Source organism: Anopheles nili, chromosome 3, assembly GCF_943737925.1.
Source record: "Anopheles nili chromosome 3, idAnoNiliSN_F5_01, whole genome shotgun sequence".
In the NCBI taxonomy this organism is placed as follows: domain Eukaryota; kingdom Metazoa; phylum Arthropoda; class Insecta; order Diptera; family Culicidae; genus Anopheles; species Anopheles nili.
The window spans coordinates 45382351-45396915 of record NC_071292.1 but is presented as its reverse complement, the minus strand read 5'-3'; the positions used below and the strand labels follow the sequence as shown (position 1 = coordinate 45396915).

The following is a 14565-nucleotide window of genomic DNA, read 5'->3' as shown; positions in this document are numbered from 1 at the left end:
ATTCACGTGTTCTTAAAGAAGAAGATAAACGAATGATTAAAATAATAAATGCAGATCTTCGCCAAAAAATTGCAGCAAAGCAGTCGAAAATAGACTGCTGGCAAAATAAAAAATAAAGCATTATTCAGGTATGTTTAATATAAAATGGAGTATGAGAAATTTCAAATGAAAATTTATAATGCAGTTAACACTCGACTAGCAAATTTCCTTGAAACCATCATCCAAAAATGCAACTTATATGCTGCAAAATTTTTGTATCTCCTTTTGTTATATAACAAAATATTGATGCAAACCATTTAGCAAGAATCAAGGAGGCATTTGCTTGAGCAAACGGAAAATAATTGTAATTTTCGAATATTCTTGCATCTTTTCTTTGGCGAACAAAATGGACGTCTTAATTGATAAATTTTTGAATGATGTTGGTAACGAATATCAATTAACATACTATACCACAGAATTGCAACTTTATTTTGAAAAACATCATATTTTTGAAATATTATTTGTAAGTATCGGATATTTAGTCAGGTGTCGAACGTAATTTTAGCCTAAAAATTAAATAAACTGATTGGAAAAATAACATGCATTTATTTTTCAGGATTTAATGTTAATTTTAGCGAAGGAACGTCCGCTTGATATAAAGACATTCATCGCAGCAAATATTATAAGCATCTCCAAGAAATATTCTCAGATCAATACCTTTATTAGCGTTCCGGATGATGTTGGTGAATATTGATTTATTAAATTGAGTATCATTGTGCATATGTATCATAATGTGTTTATCAATATCGTTTGCAGATACTACATGTGTTTACCGCTCTTTGATACACGATGGCTATAATTGTCCTGTTATTGAAGTGAACAAATCTTTTAACAAAAGAACTGGCATCAATCGCTTAAAGGAATGGTTAAAAAATTTGAAGTTGGATGGAAAGAATCTCATCATGATAGGTAATAGGCAAAAATTAAATCATGCTAAATCCGCATTCTACTTTCGTCGCCTGGCAGCTGCCAATGATGAAAAATCACTACAGAAGCTGAGTAGCCGTATTTGCGAAAACTCGAATTTGCTTAAGGTCGATCCTCATCACTTCGCCATTAAATATGCTGAACGAATAGTTCTTCTTGGTCGTCCTGGCTGTGGTAAACATCGAATAGGAAAATGGCTTGCCGAGCGATTGAACGTTATTTTAGGTATAACTATTAATTAGCGTGATTTCTGCGACACGGTTGAATGCAATTCATAGGCACTGCTTATATTTACAGTTTCTGCTTCAGAATTAAAAGCACATCACGAACGACAATTCGATTCTTTCGGCCGTGCGCTTAGTATTGGTTCGCTGGAAAATCTGCACACTTCCGAGCTAATATCATCAATAGTGCAACATCGGCTATTACAATTGGACTGTCTGAATTTCGGGTGGGTGCTGATAGATTATCCTAACACGGCTGATGATGTAAAGAACTTCTATCAACTGATGATTTCACCAAAAAAGTATGTATTTCGATAGGGTTGCCCAAAGCTCATGCCGCATTTTAAAGTTCATACCTGTAATAAATTGCAGAGTGATTTTCTTAAATACCGATGAAACAATTTGTCGACGTCGAAAATTACGTCATGAAACACGTGGCCAAAAAATATCTGATTGCTGGAAAACAATGATGTTGGACACAGAGGTAATTTCATTTAATTTGCTTTCAAAAGTCCTTTTAGAGTGCTATACTTTATAACACATTTTCATTATTTTAATTTAGATGATATTCTACGACATTCACTATCAATCTTTACTTGAAGCCTTTCAAAAACAAGAACATTGTGCTATACTACAAATTGATGGAAATCGATCATATCCTAATATTCAAAAATCTATTGTTGATAAATTGATGATCAAGCACAATATGTAGCAAATTGATCATTGAATATAATACAATAAAATTATTCCAAAAGCCACTGGTATATTCGATGAAAAATGTAGCCAGCAGATTAATATTGATAAAAAGTAAAATCGGCAATTTTCTAAAGAAAAATTAGACGTATGAGAGCGGGAAAACGGGTGGAAGTTTCATTCGTATGTTTTTTTTCTCCGATAGTCTTTTTCGCAATCGGGAGAAAGATTAGGTGATAAAACTGAAAAATACTCATTTGTTAATGATCGTTAAGGTTTTGAAAGTAGCTTAACTCAAGGCGGAAGAAATTTCGTCCAATAGTTTTTTGAACTAGTATTTATTGCCGTAGTACTTGTATCCTAGCAGCAGCTATTATTGGATACAGTAGCTTTTGTAATATTAGAAGGAGTACACTTTGATCTTTGCCTTTAGGTCGAGAAGCGACATTAGAAGGATTAGTTATTGTAGAAATTGTAGTAGGATTAGTATATGCAAGCCATGAATATGAGCCCTAAAAGCTGGACGCTCTATTGGACTGGATTGGACCTTGATTATTAATCATCTATTTTGCATAAAGCACTTGTATTATTGGAACAATTACTAATAGGCTTTACGTGGTGAAAATGTAAGCGAAATAAATGTTGCACTCTCATTAAATATAATGGTAATTGGATCCTGCTTTTGTAAACTGTCAGTGTTTTACATCCTCGTCGAAGAACTTAGTAACACGCAAGACTCTCGGAGCTGACAGTATAACTATATAACAAACATGAGCTGGTATTACTCGCTGACACATCATAGAAACAGCTTGACAGTCAGCAATCTGATAGCTATCTGACTTCCCAGTTGTCAAAGATGCTCACAGTGCTCGACGGGCTTCTGACTGGAAGCGGCCATCACTACTTCATACCTTGCGTTAAACAAACAGCATTCTCAGGTACTTTTCTCGCCTAGCAAATAATTTGTTTTTACGTTCAATTATGAAGAAAATTTACATTGGAAAGAATAAGGATCATTTTGGTTGTCGAGTGGCTATTTAGGTTGCATTAGTTTTTCGTGCTATCGTCTTTTTGCGACTGTTGGATTCATCTAGGTTGAAGGATTTTTCATTGCCTCCGTCGGATGTCTTCTACGAGTGTTCTCTTCGTAGTCTTCCGCTGGTTCCTATGGGTAATTTTCGCTCCTGCTAGCGAATCCTCTCTCGCGTTAGCTGCTCAATTGGTGTCAATCGCACCGCGCGCGCTTTGTGCTGGCTGTGTGTGTAATGTAAGAAGAAAAGGGAGAACTTTGACGGAGGCTTGCCCGCGTTAATCGAGTAGCGAAAGCGATAGAGTGAGAGAGCAGCACCCAATGCGCAAGTGAGAAAAAAGATGTGCAATATATGATATTGCGTGAGTGTGAGTGACATCGATTTGCTCTTGACTGCGCGACGCGTCGTGAGGCGTAGTGTGCGTGTGAACTAGTGTGTCGTGTATAGAAAGCAAACTGGGCTATAGGTGTGTGAGTGCAAACAGCCAACGCGTTTAATCGAGAATACGCGACGTTTTGCCGCAAATTTGTGTCGAATACGATGTTATAGAAAGCTTGCTGGATTTGTAACGGTAAAGGATGGGTTACGATTAGGTTCTGAATTTTAAATACGATTGACCGTCGACGTTTGGTTTATTGAAATAGCGTGCTGTGGCCAAAAGAGATTCGCAACATGCGGCTTTCGGAACAGCTCTCGTACATAACGAAGAGCGCAAGCAGTAAAATAGAGAATTTGGCTCTTACTCACACACTGTAATGTGAGCGAGCTAACGCACACATCCAGTCAGACGTATATGTCTCTCTCTTTCGCTCTCGCAGTCGTCTGTAGAGCTACTTCGCATTCGTTTCGTTTTCGACAAATGGCGTCCGGTTTTGAGCAAAGAAGTTGAAGTACAACGACAGAGGTAGTTTGCAGAAGAAGCACGGTCGACGAGTGTAGAATATACGCATAAGTGGTGAGCAGCAAAAGCAGCAGCAGCATCAGCAGGCAGGCAGCAGCAGTAAGCGAAATTTGGCACATGGTTCTTGATTTTGAGCGTTCTTTGTGTAACCACTCCGAAGCCGTACGCAGTTATTTCGCATTGGAATTATCAATAGAAAGATAAATGCGGTACTTTGGATGTAAAATCGTGGGCAAGCGGTGAATCATGTCGATTTAGGGCCCTTCCTTACTGCTGGTGGCCATGTCTCATTTTCTCCTACATCTCCTGCATTGAAGTATGCTGGGGTGGAAAGAGATGGTCAACTGGATCATGGTGGACCCTTTGCTGCCGCGGCGGAAACATTACGGATGGAAACGGAACTTAAGCTACCGATGCGAGTGACGAAAGCGGAAGCGGCCGGTTTTTTGCTTAGTCGTTCCATTATTTCCTTCTTCAAAGATGTATGTGCTGTCCGGTTTACAGTGTCATCGTGCATGTAGGCGTAGTGTGTGCACGGGTGCTGGGAACCTTTGTTAACAAGGAAAAAAGGGTGGTGTTTGCTGTTGCTGGAAAAAAGTCAGATCTTTTGTGCGCATAAGGAGCTGGGAATTTTAGAATCAACAGATACACTTTCTACCGTATTCACGAGTGGTTTAAGGCCGATATCTGTTCCTATTGTATGGCTAAGCAAAGGAGTAATTTAATGTCTTCGATTTAGTCGATTTAGACTGGATAGTGGCTTGCTATGGCACCGTCCCGAGTGCTAATAAAATTTGTGAATGGTTAGGCGTGTTTGTGTGTGTGTACGTATGAAACCTCCTCGTGAACCTCAATAATGGACAGAGACATGTTGCAGGCTCTAAATTTGTGTCGGGTGCCGGTTCCGACATTTAGCTCATCGTTGCTCTTGATTTTTTATGCATAAGAAAATTTCAAGCAACCGATAGTGAAGACGTACACTTTCGAAGCATATAATCTAGCTATCACCTAGGAAACGGCCCGTCTGTTGTAGAAACACACTTCCTTTACTCTACGGAAAAGGAGTGTTAATGCTCTGTGTAGCAATCGTTTGACTGACACATTGCAATATGCACACAAAAATGTGATGAACAGCAAGAATTGGGTTTTTGTCTCTACGTTAACCGGCATTTTTGTCAGTTCCGGCATTCTCTCTACGTACGAAACAATAGGCGAAGGAAGCAGCAAAATATCGTCATAACCTCTACAATCCGCTCCAACTACAGAAGCGCTCGCTCTCTATTTTTGCCATTCCGACTCCTGCTTAGGATATTCTCTTTTTCACGGAAACGATTTCTCTGCTGGCTTGCACATCGCAGGTTCGAATCAACGACGACGAGTGTGTGTTCGTGGCCAAGGGTACCCCGGATAGGTAGTGTTGAGTCAATTTTTTTTATAAGCACTCGGTGTCTGTCCATCAGTTTGGATATTGAGAACGAAAGTGTTGATTCCGCTTAAGGATGAAGTGTAATTGCAAAGGCGAAACTGCGGCTACGTCTGAATAATATTTGCATCCTACGTAGAGTTTAATTGTGAATTCACTTCCTGTATAGCATAAGTCGCCTGCTATCGACACTTTGTTGGATATTGCGCCTTTCAATTTTATGCCAGTATTTATGGGAATATTTTTTTTTCTTATGTTGGTGAAGTTTTTCTGGAGTAATAATAATCAAAAATTACAATCTTTGATAACAAGCTGCGTACACTACAAAGGACGGCGGAAGAGATTGAGAGAGTAAGAGAGAATGAAAAATGCGGAGAGAAGAGTGAAACATGGAGCGAAACGTATTAGCAATTGCGGAAGACATATCGTGATTTCCAGGGTGCAACGAGAGCGTCATGCATTAATTTTGTGCGAGTGTGTACAAATAACTGCACTTAGTTGCAAACTACGTTGCACCCAAGCTAGGAGGCTTAGCTGGCGCATTCGCCTTCATAGTTACATTTGATCGGTGTGGTGTTATGATCGCCAAAGGTTGCACAAGCAAGAAATTTAGCTCCTAATAGATTCTCAACATCTTTCAATGAATGCTTAGATTCCCTATTTGGTGGTTGTATACAATTGAGGCGGTGTCTTCGATACAATTATTGAAAAATAAGGTCCATTATGCGGAGCATGCACGGTGGTTGCTAAGCAGAAATGCTATTTAGACACGTCCGTGAATTGAAGCTAAATAAGTATGACCGAAAAAAATTTAATTGTTTTTTTTATTATAATATTTCAGCTACTTTGTAAATACATACTGTATATATAGCGAAATGAGCACACAAACTCGTTCCGGAGGTGGCGGCGGCGGTGGTGGTGGCGGTGGTGGCCGTAACAAGTCCAAGGCCAAGCACCATGAAAACAAGGAAAATTTGGCCAAGGACGAAGGTCAGAACCAACCACAGCAGCATCAACATCCGAAAGGAGGATCCGAAAGGGCCCCGAATGCCAACAATGTAAGTGGAAATGATGGGTCCATGACTGCGACTGGCGTGTCAGTTGGCGGAGGTAAAGGAGGTGACCATCAAAAACAGAAGAACAGCGGTGGCAACAAGGGCACAGATAACACCGGCCCCAAGGTAGTTGATGTGAAGGAAAAGCCGCAGAAAGATACCGGCGCCAGTGGTGGGGCCACGGGAGGCAACAGCGAGAAATCCGGCGGAACAACAGGAGCATCATCGGGCGGAACCGGAGCTGGCAGTGGAGGAGCCACCGCTACCCACACCGCGGTGAAGGCCAAACAACCGACCGCCGAACAGATTCGCATTGCCCAGATCACAGACATCAAGAGTGGAATGGACGATCCGAAGATCCAGGAGAAGATCCAAAGCTTGATGGAAACAACGCAGCGCTCGGAGGAGGAGGTGTGCTGCGCGTTGCAGGAATGCGACAGTGATCTCGACCGTGCGGTGATCTTTTTGCTGGAAACACTTCCCGTGGGAGCCTTTGCGACGACGTCCAAGAAAAAGAAAAATAAATCTCAGGCTGCTGCTCAGAAGGACGGTGAGGATGGCGATTGGGAGACGGCAGGCCCGGTGACGAGCGGTAGCAGCGGTGTCCAGCTCGGTGGCATCAATGTGGATCTTAAAGAGCAGCAGCGTCGTGGTGGCAACCGTGGCGGTCCTGGAAATCAACGATCCGGTGGTCCGGGACGTGGTGGTCGCGCCGGTGGAGGCTATCGCGAAGGAGGTGGTGATCGTGATCGGGACCGCGACCGCAACGGGTACGATAAGGGCGGCGAGGGAGGCGGTTATCGTAATCGGGCAGGTGGTGATGGTGGTCGCATGCGTGGAGGCCGTGATGGTGGCGGTCCGGGTGGACCAGGTCGTGGTAACTACGGATCGCGGGGAGGTCGTGGTGGAGGCCCGCGTCTCGGAACACGCGGACCGGGTTCTCGGGATCCGAATCGAGGCTCTCGAATGGCTAACAACGATCATCAGGAGATCGATTCGTGGGATCCGGTTACCACGCCGGCGAACGCGAATGATCTCAAACCGGAAGAAAGCTCCACCTTCACTGACACGTGGGGTGATTGGGACAACGAGGAATACACGGGATCGTTGTCGGATACCAAAGTTTTTACGGCAAGCTCGACTACGCCAACCTCGACTACGTCTACCGCCGCTGCGACGCAACAACAGTCGCAACCAGCGCAGCAACCGACGCAGACTGGAGTTTTACCGGTGGCATCCAGTGAGTGGAGAATGTTTGATAGTTACAGTTTCTATCTGCACCGAAAAGCCAACGAGATCGATCGATATGTCTGATGTGTGCATTTTTTCTTTCTCTGGTGGATCTATTTCAGATTCAGCTGAGCTGACGGCACCACCTGGACTAGAGCAACAGGTACTAAATCCACCGCAGACTAAGGAACCTGAGTTGGTGCAGCAGTACAGTACGACCGTCGTGTCTAGTACGGCGACGGCTGCGGTAGCTGCGGGAGGTGCAACCGGAACGGCAACTGTCGTACCGCAGTTTCCGGATCTTCATCCAAGCACTCCAAACACGGCAACTGCTGCTCAGCACCTGCGACAGGCTCTTGGTGACATGCCAACGATGAACACGTCTTCGTCGCTGTCCGCGGAACAAACACAGTATTTTAGCACTTTATCATCTCAGAATTCCAATCTCCAGCCGGTGCCGAATGCCGCCGGTGGCTATCAGCAGCAGGCACAGCCAGTCGTGGTACCTGTTGCCGTGACGCCGTCAGCACCGCAACCTCAGCAACCCCAGCCTAATTCCGTGCAATATTCGACAACTTACGGTGGGGCTGCCAACGAGGCTGGTGCTGGTGGGGCGCCGACTAGCTACGCGGCTGCGGCAACGCAACAACCGCCCGTGCGACGACAACGGGCTCGTGTGCCACCGCCGTCCAAAATCCCGTCCACTGCGGTGGAAATGCCTGGTGATAACATGAACAATATCGGCTACTTGGATGTGCAGTTTGGTGGGCTCGATTTCGGTGCGGACGACTCGTTCGATACTGTTGTGACGGACAAATTTAACTCTACCGGTGGAAGCACTGGTGCCGGTGTGATTGATCAGCAATCGTCGTCGGCACAGGCACCTTCTGTTGTATCCCAAGCGACGCAATCTGTCGGCCAAACGTCGCAAACGCAGGCCTTGCAACAGCAGGGAACGCAGGTGCCGCAGGCGTCGGTGGGCGGAGTGCAACCTCAAGCGGTTCAAACGCAGTTGCAGCAGCAACAGCAGCAGCAAGGTGTTTCACAAGGACAACAACAGGCTCCACAGCAACAAGACGTTAGCGAATATCAGTCTAAGGTGGGAGTGAGCGGAGGCGTCGTCACCGGTAGCGTTGTTCCAAACAATCTCCAGTCGAAACCGTCCAACCTTCCCGGTGCACCTGGATTGACTTCGTCGCAAATTATGCCTGGACAGGGTCCTGCAGAAGCGCTTTCCTCTCAGAGCGACGCCATGGCTAACAGTTACGCGCAACGTAACAATGTGACTGGTTCCGTTTCGTCGTCCGTTAGTGCTGGAGCAAATTCCATGAGTAATGCTGCTGCAGGTAAGCGTACAAATTGCAAGCAAATTGAATTCTCTTTACTCTCTATTATTATAATTACTCTAAAAAATTAATATGTTTATTTGTGTATTTTGCAGCGTTGGATCAGCTAACGAAATCGGACCCCTACGGTCCCTCGGCAGGTACGAATACGGCCCTGAGTGGTGGTTATCAAAACGCACCATACTCTTCTACACAAGCCAACAAAACTCCTTCGTATCCTCCTTCCGGTGCACCGCAAGGCTACAACAATATGAGCTATTCTAGCAATCAGGTAAATAACGCGTAACCAACTTTGCTATATTATATCAAAGCCGAAGAGAATTGCACATTTGTCCTAACGTTTACTGTCGTTTTTAAATATATTTTAGGTGACTAATGCCTATCCACCTTCGACGAACAACTACAGTTCGTATAACCAAGGCAATGTAAACGTGTATCAACCGCCGAGTGGAGGCGTCACGAGTAACGTACCGAATAACAGTGCTGGAAATTCGGTTGGAGGTGTTTCGAATCAGTCAAACCTGCCGGTGAATAACAACGCAGTAAACAATAACAGGTTTGTATTTAGCTCCCGTTACTCCTTTTGTCGTGTTTGTACTTTTAAAATTCATCGTTTTGTATTACTGTGGCTAAAATTTGAATTCCTTTCTATCATTTTTCCCTTGGCACTTGAAACAACGGAACTATCGAAATATTTACTTTACCCACTGTTTATTCTAACACAACCACAACAACTGTCGTGTGTGACACACGTACGTGGGACGTGTCTGATGGCGTTGCAATTGTGTGTTGGCAGCTCGAACAATAATTCTGGTGGCTACTTGTCTAGCCAGTATCCGGTTAATCAGACGTCGTCTGCGTTCCCGTCGCAACAAAACTATCAAAACAGTTCACAGAACGTGTACGGAAATACCGGACTGAACAGTAATACAGGGTAAGTGTGTGATGCCGCTTGCAATGTTTTCAAGTCGATATTTGCTTCGTTTGTTGTTTCGTGTGCACATTTTGATGATGATAACGGACTCAACTGTATGAAGGCTACGTTAATCCTAAACGGGTGTGGTTTGGGAACGGTATGGTATAGTGTGCCTGTGTGTATGTGGGGTGTCTTTGTACTTGGCTTATGGTTTCCGCAACATTTCAGTCTTGAAATGTACAACATACATAATGGCATTCAATTGGAAGATTTGAACTGATTAAAAGTTCGATCGAGTATCATAATATGGCCACTTTCATATTCGCTTGCAATACTACGGATACAATTTATAAGATAAAATTAATATAATAGGATTTTTAGTCAATTGTTATATCCAATTGATATCGTCAAAAGTTAAAAACAAGATTAAATAGCAAACTCAACTTTAATGCCGATTCCTCTAACATTTTTTCTGTGAATGAACGAGCATCAGATTAATTTTGCTTCATTGAAGAAAATGACACATTTAACAGCAAGCGCGTAGTTCAACATTCCATTCAAACAATTAATGTGTGCTGTTGCTGGATGCTGCTTGGTTAACGATGCTTTCTATTCGGGACGATCTAGAGAAAGAAAAGCTCTACTTATCGAAGTTGTGTCAAAACACATGCATATTTCTTTATAATATCCAGTTAGTGTTGTTACATCGCCATTTCCGTAAACGAACATAATTTCCTCAAACCACTTTGCATTAAATAATGCTTACAGCGCTTTTTTGTTCCGTTATTTTTATGTTTCGTTTGATCATGTTTTTTTGTGTCGCAACATATTGCGCTAAGTTTAATTCAGTCGCTTATGGATTTGTTATATTTTGGATTTATTGTTGCTTGTACACATTTGGCTATAATCATTTTGTTTCAATTGGAATTGGGATTAATGCCATTGAGAACAAAAATGGAGATGAAAAATTATTTCAAAGTAATTATCGCAAACAAAAAACGAATCATATAAATCTGTCGATCTGTGTTCATTGTACCCGCACAACTACATAACCACCTCCCTTCACTACAATGAATCGAAACCTTTAGGTATTCTGGAAGCACAAACACTACATCTGGCCAGTATGGTAGTAATTTTAGTACGTCGAAACTTAAGGACACGCCGGTGGTTTCAACGCCATTTGAAAGGTAGGTTCGTTGTCTCTGTCCTCAATTCGTCGTTTGATTGCTATCCTTTGGTTGATTACTATTCTCGGGTATGATATGTTATTCTATTTATTTTCCTGCTTTTTCATGTTGTATTTTGCTTCCACATCGGTATCCATGCGATTTTTAGCATCATTATATTGTTTTTGTTTTTACGGTCATCAATTTTGAATTGCATTATATTCTGTATTGTATTACTGTATTTTTGTCATTTTTTTAGTATCTAATTTCGGATAAAGATATCCGATATGTAGTTAAAAAAATCACTTTGTGTGATGGAGGTAATGAACTTTAAACTTTTGGGTTTAAATAAAATGCACTATTTCATGTGCATATTGCAAATATAGATTTATGTTCAATGATACACTTCAGTTGTGTTTTGCTTAAATGAAAATGAACACAACAAGAAACAAGTATCGCATTTCTTTAGATTAGCACGTATATATTTTTTTCAAATTGATGTAATATTATTTGACGTTGCAACTTTTAAAAACTTGTGACATGTGTTTTTTGTTCTGTTTTGCAGTGTGGCATCCAGTACGGTTTCGAATAGCAGTACGAATAATTCCAATAACAATGTGACCAGCTCGTCCTCGCTGCCCATCAGTTCCGTGGTATCCACGACAAGTAAGTGCGAAATAGTCGTTTCACGCCATACATGAAGTGTAATCGCTATGTTCTTTACGTTTTGCAGCGAAAAGCAGTAGCAGTAGCAGCGGAACGGGTGTACTCCCTAATGTGCCGATGGTCAATCCATATATACAGGCACCGGGACTACCATTCTATCAACAGGCCACTGTCTATTCGTATGAAGATCTGCAGCTAATGCAGCAACGTATGCCGCATGTGCCTGGTTTTTACGACATCAACTACCAGACGCCTACGAGTCTCGGCGCGGCCGGTGTACGCGACGCGAACCTTGGTTCCGTCGCATACTCGACCATGTCCGATGGTCGGTTCGCGCGAACCGATAATAACTCGTCACCAGTTAGTAGTGTTCCCAGTTCCTTGTCCCAACAAACAGGGTCTGGTGGTCCTATGTTGAACTTGCCATACGCTTATTTTTACGGCGGCAATATGGTGCCGGCCAGCGGCTACCAATATGGCACACCAGCAATTTTTCCTGTTAGTAGTATTTAGCTCTAGTACCGTATGATAGCGAATATGAACGTAGAAATGTTGACCGTTTTGTATCTTTTTTGCATGTCTTCCATACACCACAACTTCCCACCACATCATCTTTACTACAATAACCAATCAACGGAAACGAAACTCCATCGAAAATCGTGGATTTAATTGACTGTCATCAATTTGGAAATGGAACCGAACCGTGCCCCATCCTGTCCCATTCCATCCCAACCTTTTGGCTCTAATCCCCCGTATAAAATACAAAACGTGCACAACCTACCTTTAAACAACGCAAAATTACCATCCTTCATCCATAAACATCCTCCCCAACAGCAACAGATGGCGACCAACGCGGCAACTTCCGGTGGTCAGTTCCAAAAGCCAGCATATAATACGTACGGTTCTGCGACCGGATACGATACGCTAGGCCAATCGGGTCAGGATTATAACAAGAATTCCTATCCAGCGTCGATTGTGGGACAGCAGCAATCGAAAGGACAAACTGTGGCCAACCCTCAATCTGGCTCTGGCAGTGGATCCGATATGGCTCCGTCAATGTATGGCAAGAACCATGTCACAATTAACAAGGTCAATGTAAGTTGTTACGAAAATAGTCTATCCATTTCAATCTTACAAGCTCATTTATTGATAATTGCTTCTGTTATTTTCAGTATGACAAACAATCGTTCAACTCGGGAACTCCACCGCCCTATAACATCGCTGGAACCCAGACCGCGGGTGCTACATCTGGACAACCCTATGGGCAGCACTTGGCATACATCCCAACGATGCCTACGCATCACAATATCAATATGCATCAAACAATGCATCAGGTATATATCGATAACTTATTGGCATTTGGACAAAATTCAACACATTCACAAAATATACGACTCTTTTTCTATTGCAGGATTCCAACAGCAGCGGTCAAAGACCGCAGACAAATAACCAGGGAAAGACTGCTAATAAGCAAGGCTATTCTCCGTCTTATTGGGCTGGGCAGCACTAAACACGTAAGGAAGGAAGGCAGGATGTCGTCGGAAGAGCAAACAAGAAGCGCTATAATGTATAAACACGAGGTAGTGTGATTTCGATAGATTCTTTCCAATAATAAACAAAACGACACACAACAAAACAGGAAAACACAACATCCGCATACGATTTGAACAGGAAGGGACAGAATGGAGATTCGACAAGCAGTGAAAGATAGACAGAACAAGAGAGAAGTAGCGAGAGAGAGAGAGATAGAGAGAGAAGTAAAGAGGAGAATATATTTAGCGTCAACGGATCGACCATCAGTGTCCCCTGATCTCTTAAGGAAGGAATGGTTCCGTATTACGTTTATAATTCACGCATAACATACCATACGCATTGCATTGCATACACGACCTCGAGATAGTATCGTACATTAACAAAAATAAACACATTTTTCATACATAAGTCAAGTGAAAATGCAAACAAATACAAATTTAAATTATCTACATCACAAAGCAGTGATGATAGTGGCATGTCAATAATGGGGAGCTATGTATTTAATTTGTAAGCATCGTCTCTGAATCAGGATGGATGTTTCGGCAGAGGCAAGTGAAAACATGTGGAAAATGGTTGAGTATGCTAGTTAGGAGAAATAACAAACAAACAACAATTTTCGTAACAGGCGCTCTGTTGAGTTTCATTTGAATTGAAGAGATATCGATACATTAAATCATGGCAAAATTTTTCTCAAACCAAAAGAAATCCCATGTTGATATGCTTTTACGAAAGCAAACTAAAGAAATTTCTTGAGCAGATATTTCACTTTCCAAAGATTTATAGTTTGCATAAACTTTGTGCTTCGAACAATTTCACTTACTCGTCTGGGTGGAAGTACTTGCACGTGTGTGTGTTGTGCGTGTTTTTTAACGGACTTTTATTCTGTATCGCCACCTGCAAGCAAATTCTCAGATGTAAAACAACACCGAGCACAAACCTGACCTAGATAGAAACCTAATGTGCATGATGCGATTTGGGAAAAAAAAGCATTCATGAAGCACATTCTTCGAGTTGAAGAATGAAGCGAATGTCGCAGGCATTCTACATGATCTCTCTGTTGGGAAATTTGAATGGAACGAATCTAATCGAATGGTACACTATCCATCCTTACGTGGGATTAAAGAATGACATATAACTCAGAATGAATAATGATAGAATAATGACGAATCAAATAATGAAATTGGCGCTAAAATACAGACTGAATCGATGAAAACTAAGAATATGGTAATTTCTTTCTAATCTAGCAGTAGAAAGGTGGTACCGGGTTAAAAACGGTGGCTTTTTTTCACCCAAAATATTTTTATATGTTTAATTCTATCTTGAATAGCGTCGGAAGCTATAATGTAAAAGATACAATCAGTTTTCTTCTATGGAATATTAATTAAAAAAATGATTAACAGTTCCATGAAAATCGA

The 14565-nt window shown here is 42.2% G+C and overlaps 2 protein-coding genes across 3 annotated transcripts; both read left to right on the top strand.

The window, feature by feature from the left end:
- Positions 1-382: 382 nt before the first annotated feature.
- LOC128724422 (uncharacterized) lies at positions 383-1902 on the top strand. The gene is made up of 6 exons (XM_053818147.1): positions 383-502; positions 596-722; positions 796-1191; positions 1264-1492; positions 1563-1674; positions 1753-1902. The coding sequence occupies exons 1-6, from the start codon at positions 386-388 to the stop codon at positions 1900-1902; spliced, it is 1131 nt and encodes a 376-aa protein (XP_053674122.1). The 5' UTR covers positions 383-385.
- A 4184-nt stretch (positions 1903-6086) lies between these two features.
- Positions 6087-14358, top strand: LOC128727297 (protein lingerer). Of its 2 annotated transcripts, XM_053821191.1 has the most exons (11): positions 6087-7533; positions 7646-8869; positions 8965-9140; positions 9238-9425; positions 9666-9803; positions 10874-10972; positions 11517-11617; positions 11685-12115; positions 12452-12712; positions 12790-12951; positions 13029-14358. In XM_053821191.1, exons 1-11 carry the CDS (start codon positions 6114-6116, stop codon positions 13125-13127), a joined length of 4299 nt encoding a protein of 1432 aa, XP_053677166.1. In that variant the 5' UTR covers positions 6087-6113; the 3' UTR covers positions 13128-14358. The 2 variants fall into 2 exon arrangements, with proteins under 2 accessions (XP_053677166.1, XP_053677165.1); XM_053821190.1 differs by lacking the exon at positions 10874-10972 and having other exon boundaries at positions 6114-7533.
- The last annotated feature ends 207 nt before the right edge of the window (positions 14359-14565 follow it).

What these genes read in the sequence shown, in the direction of transcription:
- LOC128727297 (XM_053821191.1), top strand. Translation starts at nt 6,114, where the DNA reads ATGAGCACACAAACTCGTTCCGGAGGTGGCGGCGGCGGTGGTGGTGGC. An exon ending in GCACACCAGCAATTTTTCCT is followed by an intron (nt 12,116 to 12,451) that starts GTTAGTAGTATT and finishes CCTCCCCAACAG; the next exon opens with CAACAGATGGCGACCAACGC. An exon ending in TGCATCAAACAATGCATCAG is followed by an intron (nt 12,952 to 13,028) that starts GTATATATCGAT and finishes TTTCTATTGCAG; the next exon opens with GATTCCAACAGCAGCGGTCA.
- LOC128724422 (XM_053818147.1), top strand. Translation starts at nt 386, where the DNA reads ATGGACGTCTTAATTGATAAATTTTTGAATGATGTTGGTAACGAATAT. An exon ending in GCGATTGAACGTTATTTTAG is followed by an intron (nt 1,192 to 1,263) that starts GTATAACTATTA and finishes TTATATTTACAG; the next exon opens with TTTCTGCTTCAGAATTAAAA. An exon ending in CTGATGATTTCACCAAAAAA is followed by an intron (nt 1,493 to 1,562) that starts GTATGTATTTCG and finishes AATAAATTGCAG; the next exon opens with AGTGATTTTCTTAAATACCG.